The sequence below is a fragment of the Mus pahari genome, chromosome 16 (assembly GCF_900095145.1).
Source record: "Mus pahari chromosome 16, PAHARI_EIJ_v1.1, whole genome shotgun sequence".
Classification (NCBI taxonomy): Eukaryota; Metazoa; Chordata; class Mammalia; order Rodentia; family Muridae; genus Mus; species Mus pahari.
In genome coordinates this window covers 24,973,056-24,978,363 of record NC_034605.1, presented here as the reverse complement: position 1 = coordinate 24,978,363, position 5,308 = coordinate 24,973,056, and the positions used below count along the sequence as shown (strand labels likewise).

The window sequence follows — 5,308 nt, the reverse complement described above, 5'->3', positions numbered from 1 at the left end:
TTGGAACTTTATACCCCAGCATCTGCTGTTTTCTGCATTTGGACCACATATGAGTTCTCTTTGTTGTTTTGTTTGTTTGGTTGGTTGGTTTTGGTTTTGTTGTTGTTGTTGTTGTTGTTGTTGTTGTTTGGGAGGGATTATAATGGTTTCTGTCTGTTACCAAGCTTTTATATGAGGGGTTAGAGCTATCTGAACTTAAGGATAAGTATGTAGAATGCTGTTAGGAATTAGTCAGGCTTCATAAAGTGTCAGTAGTAGATTTTCCTTTAAGATCCATGACCTTGGCTAGGTTTAAAGTACCAGGCATAATTTCCCTCTTGTTGAGCAAGGCTTAAGTCCAATCAGAGAGCTGTTGGCCACCACCAAGATATAAGTTCCACTATCACATCCTTAATGGCATCTTGTCTTGCTAGTATTTGTGGTTTTCAGGCTTCACAGCTCGGTGGGATTACTGGTTGCTTTCCTCCCTTGGCACCTTGCGTAGATCCTTCCAGCACTATGAAAGCTAGTCCTTGGGGAAGGGGCTTTCCAGGTCAAATCTAGCTCAGATCCTCTGAATTCTGTATCTGAAGTGCATGGTATCTTCAGCAATAGGGACTTGCCTTCCACCTTGGAGAATGTACTGGCTAGTTTTGTGTCAACTTGACACAGCTGGAGTTACCACAGAGAAAGGAGCTTCAGTTGGGGAAATGCCTCCACAAGATCCAGCTGTAAGGCATTTTCTCAATTAGTGATCAAGGGGGGAAGTCCCCTTGTGGGTGGTGCCATCTCTGGGCTGGTAGTCTTGGGTTCTATAAGAGAGCAGGCTAAGCAAGCCAGGGGAAGCAAGCCAGTAAAGAACATCCCTCCATGGCTTCTGCATCAGCTCCTGCTTTCTGACCTGCTTGAGTCCAGTCCTGACTTTCTTTGGTGATAACAGAAGTATGGAAATGTAAGCTAAATAAACCCTTTCCTCCCCAACTTGCTTTTTGGTCATGATGTTTGTGCAGGAATAGAAACCCTGACTAAGACAGAGAAGCAACCAAGAACAACAGGAATATTGCACTGGACAGTACTTCTTGACCAACAGATTGGGAAGGGGTTTCTCATACTTGTGATGAATTTTTTGGTGAACTTTAACTCTTGAAGGCAGCATTGTCAACCCAAATGGTATAATTTTATTTAATCTATATATGTAGATGTATATACATACATTTGTGTATATTATTTGAAATTTTAGGTAATTAAAATATGTCTTTATGACTTTTTCAAGCATGCTTAATATTATTTTCCCCTCACCCCTCCCTCTCCTTTTAATGATGTCCTAGTGTTAAGTCCTCCGACCCTGGGTTTTTCTTCTCTCCTCCATATCACTTGTATCCTGCTATCGCCCTTTCTAGAGTCCATTCTCCCTACTGCCCCATTTCCACTCCATCATGGTACCTTTTTACTTCCCTGGTTCCTGCAGTTATTCAAGGCATATACTCACATTTCTCTCCTCTGCGAACCACAAATGAGAGAAAATATATCCTTGTCTTTATGGGTCTGGACCACCTCATTCAATATAATATTCTCTAGTTCCATCTAAGAATACCTAACCAAGGAGGTGAAAGAACTCTCCAATGAAAACATTAAATCTGTAGGAAAGAGATTGAGGAAATCTCTTAGGGAATGGAAAGAAACTCTGTATCATAGATGGTAGAATTAATATTTTGCAATGACCATTTTGTCAAAAGCAACTTACAGATTCAGGGCAATCCTAATTTAAAAAACAAAACAATAAAAAGCACTCATCTCATTCTTCACAGAAATAGAAAAATGCTGTCCTAAAATTCACCAGGAACTGCAAAAGATTTCAAATAGTCTAAGGTCTGAGCAAAAAGAACAATGCTGGAGGGATTTCTATTATAGATCTCAAGATATAGCCCAAAGCTACAGTAATAAAAATAGTATGATACGGGCACAAACATATAGACTGATGGAACAAAATAGAAATTCTAAACATAAGAACACAAAACTAAGCCATTTAATAATTGATAAAGATGACAAGTATGCTTTAAATGTTAGGGGAGAAAACAACATTTTCAACAAATGACATTGGGAAAACTGGATGTCCACATGTGAAAGAATGAAATTAGATCCTCATCTACCACCCCACACAAAAATCAACTCCAAATGGATCAAAGAATCAAATGTGAAACCTGAAACATTGAAAATGTTAAAGGAGAACATAGGCAGTGTCCTTACAAGACACATGTGTTGGAAAGGACATTCTAAATTTGCCCAGAAATTAAAGCCATCAATTTATAAGAGGGACTTCCAAACAACTAAAAGTCTTCCACAGAGCTAAAGAAATAATCACCGAGTTACTGAGTGAACAGTAAGTCCACAGAGTGAGGAATAATCTTTGCCAGCTATACTCCTGACAAAGAATAAATATCCAGAATTTATAAATAACTCAAAATATAGTCAAAGAAAGTAAACAATACATTCAAATCATGGGCCGGGGATCTAAAAAAAGAATTGTCAAAATAAGAAATAGATATAAATGTCCATCATCTTTAGCAATTAGAAATATGCAAAAAAAAATCATTTGAAATGTCACCTTACCCTAGTGTGAATAGATAAAGTCAAGAAAACATCTGGCTTCACACTCGGGAAGGATGTGGGGTAGGGGAGACCTCATTGTTGGTGGGACTTCAAATGTTGAATAGACAGTGGAAATCAGTATGGAGAATGCTTAAAAATCTAAAAACATAAGTTAATTTCCCATGTGGCCCAGATGTACCATTTCTTGGCATATGGACTAGCCATCATATACCACAAATATGTGCTCATCCATGTTTATTCCTGCACTATACACAGTAACATGGAAATGGTCTTAAACAAGGAGGAAGGCTACACACACACACACACACACACACACACACACACACACACACACACACAAAGATGTTTTCAAAGTTCTTAGATAAAGCTAAAAATGTAAATTTTTTCTAAATAAAAATCAGTGTTTAAAAATTTCTGACAAGGACTTCCATGTCAGAACTTTATATATAGGCTGATAATGCTTGTGTTTCTAAAAGCATCCTTTTGTAGCCTAGTGAAGGATGATGAAAAGCAGTGAGACACTAGAATCAATGAAAGAAACTGACTCTAGTGTGCATGCCTGTAACCCCATCCCTCAGGACTCTGAAGCAGAAAGACTGCCATGAGTTCAAGGCCACTCTGTATGACAGAGTGAGACTCTCTCTCAAATAATAAAAAGTTAAAATTATTTTTTTTAAAAAATGAAGTAGCATGTATAACAGTGGAGTTGAAGCCCAGTGCCAGGGGTGAAAGAAAGAAGTCAGCTCTGGAAGGCAGATGCCACAGTGGATTCAGCAGCATAGTGAGCATGAGTTAGGGAAAGACTTGCCAGATAGATAGGTGCTGTTTTAAATCACAGACAAATCACAGCAAGGCATTAAAGGCAGATTTAAGAAAGAAAACTCAAGGAACTAATGGGTCCCTGACATGAGCTTTTCTGATCACACATAATTAAAGTTGCATTAGTAATGTCTTCTTTTCCCAAACGCTACTGTGGAAACTAAGTTGCAGTACAATAGAATGTGTTTGAATATAGCTGCACCCGAAGGAGGACACAACTGACATAGATTCTGCTCTCTTTTCTGGCATGTTCTATGATGTAACATTATATTGTATTAGTATGTTAACACATAATCTCCAGGTTGTTATTGCTTTATCCCATACCGAGTTTTGCATGTTATACAAGTCCCAGCTATTATAAACTGGAATGTATTTGAAATGAGTTATGGGTTATGGCAGCCTAAGTGTGAACAAAACAGCTGTGAAGTGGGAAAAAAATTAAAAAGGATTGTTCTGACCCGCACCCCCAAGCTAACCATTTTTCTGCTTCCATTGTTTCTGCCCCTATGGACCTCGTTTTCTTCATTTCTCAGAGAGACTCATTATTGCAGAACACTCTTAAGAGCATCAAACTCTCTAGGTTATTCTTCTTAGTTTCCATAAGAAAATGCTAAGTTAAGAGATGATAGTATGAGCAAGTAGGTAGATCTGAGTGTGAAATGGCTCATGTGTGCCAAGAATTAAGTTGTAGAGCAGAAGTCCCGTGAGTGGCTTGTAACCTCTCACCTTTGTATTCAGTCTGGGCTGACAACAAAGCCACTATACATTGCTTATAAAAATAGACATGGTAATATCATCACCGTGTCTAATCAACATAGGCCATCCCCATCAGTATAATTAGTGGTGGTAGTGTTAAATTACACTACTCTAATAATGTTTATATTTACAATAAAGCACCCAGAATGGTAACAGTCATATGTGTTCTACTTCTACTTGATAAAAGTACCCAGAAATGATCAGAAAAGTTAAGAGGTTACTAACAATGACTGTTACAATTTAATGTATCTTAAATGTACAAGGCAGACTTCCACATGCTATCTCTTGTATATCAACTAAGATTTCTGACATTCAGGGAAGATACGTGATGTTTATCTCCCCTAAAAGTCACTGACAACTAAGTATAGAATACATGCTTGTAATTTGCATCTATTCCTATATTGTTTCCTTGTGGCCTTAACAGACAGTTAAGTGAGCTAACATAGCTATGTATTGCTTTTTCACTCAAATGAGTTAATTTGTTCTGAGTTGAAGTTGCCAGTCAGATCATAAATTTCTTGAGATAATTGAAGTCATTTTATATCAAATTACAAATGTGGAAATAAAATTATTTTAACATATTTTGTGTTATTTTTATACATATGAGTACACTATAGCTGTCTTCAGACACATCAGAAGAGGGCATTGGATCCCATACAGATGGCTATGAGCCACCATGTGGTTGCTAGAATTTGAATTCAGAACCTCTGGAAGAGCAGTAAGTGCTCTTAACTGTTCAGCCATCTCTCTAGTCCCTCATACTCTTTTTTGATAGATATGTTTTAAATAGAAAATATTTCACTAAACTTGTTGCTATGGGTCTTAAAACTGTATAAAATTTTGACTAAATAACTTGGTGAGGATACCTGACTATCTCTACTTCTTTAATGCATGACTGAGCAAACAGTAAAGGCTATTATCACAAGAGGAAAGTGACACATGGATGTAGTACTGTACTTATTTTCTTTGACCCTTGGTTCCATTCTGGACCAAATATGGGGTCGTCACTTCCTGTGGCCAATGCTTGTTATCAGTCACTGGCCTTGATCAAAATAGACTCCATCATCCAGCAGGAAGATATAGTGTTCTCTCTCTCTCTCTCTCTCTCTCTCTCTCTCTCTCTCTCTCTCTCTCTCTCTCTCTC

At 37.8% G+C, this 5,308-nt stretch overlaps 1 protein-coding gene across 1 annotated transcript in view; it reads left to right on the top strand.

The window, feature by feature from the left end:
- The first annotated feature begins 1,601 nt into the window (after nucleotides 1–1,601).
- The window catches only part of LOC110334091 (putative olfactory receptor 2W6), an 8,775-nt gene continuing 5,068 nt past the window's right edge, over nucleotides 1,602–5,308 (top strand). The window contains exon 1 of the mRNA XM_021215947.1: nucleotides 1,602–1,618. Within this exon, the coding sequence (XP_021071606.1) occupies nucleotides 1,602–1,618 (17 nt within the window). The remainder of the gene's footprint in view (nucleotides 1,619–5,308) is intronic.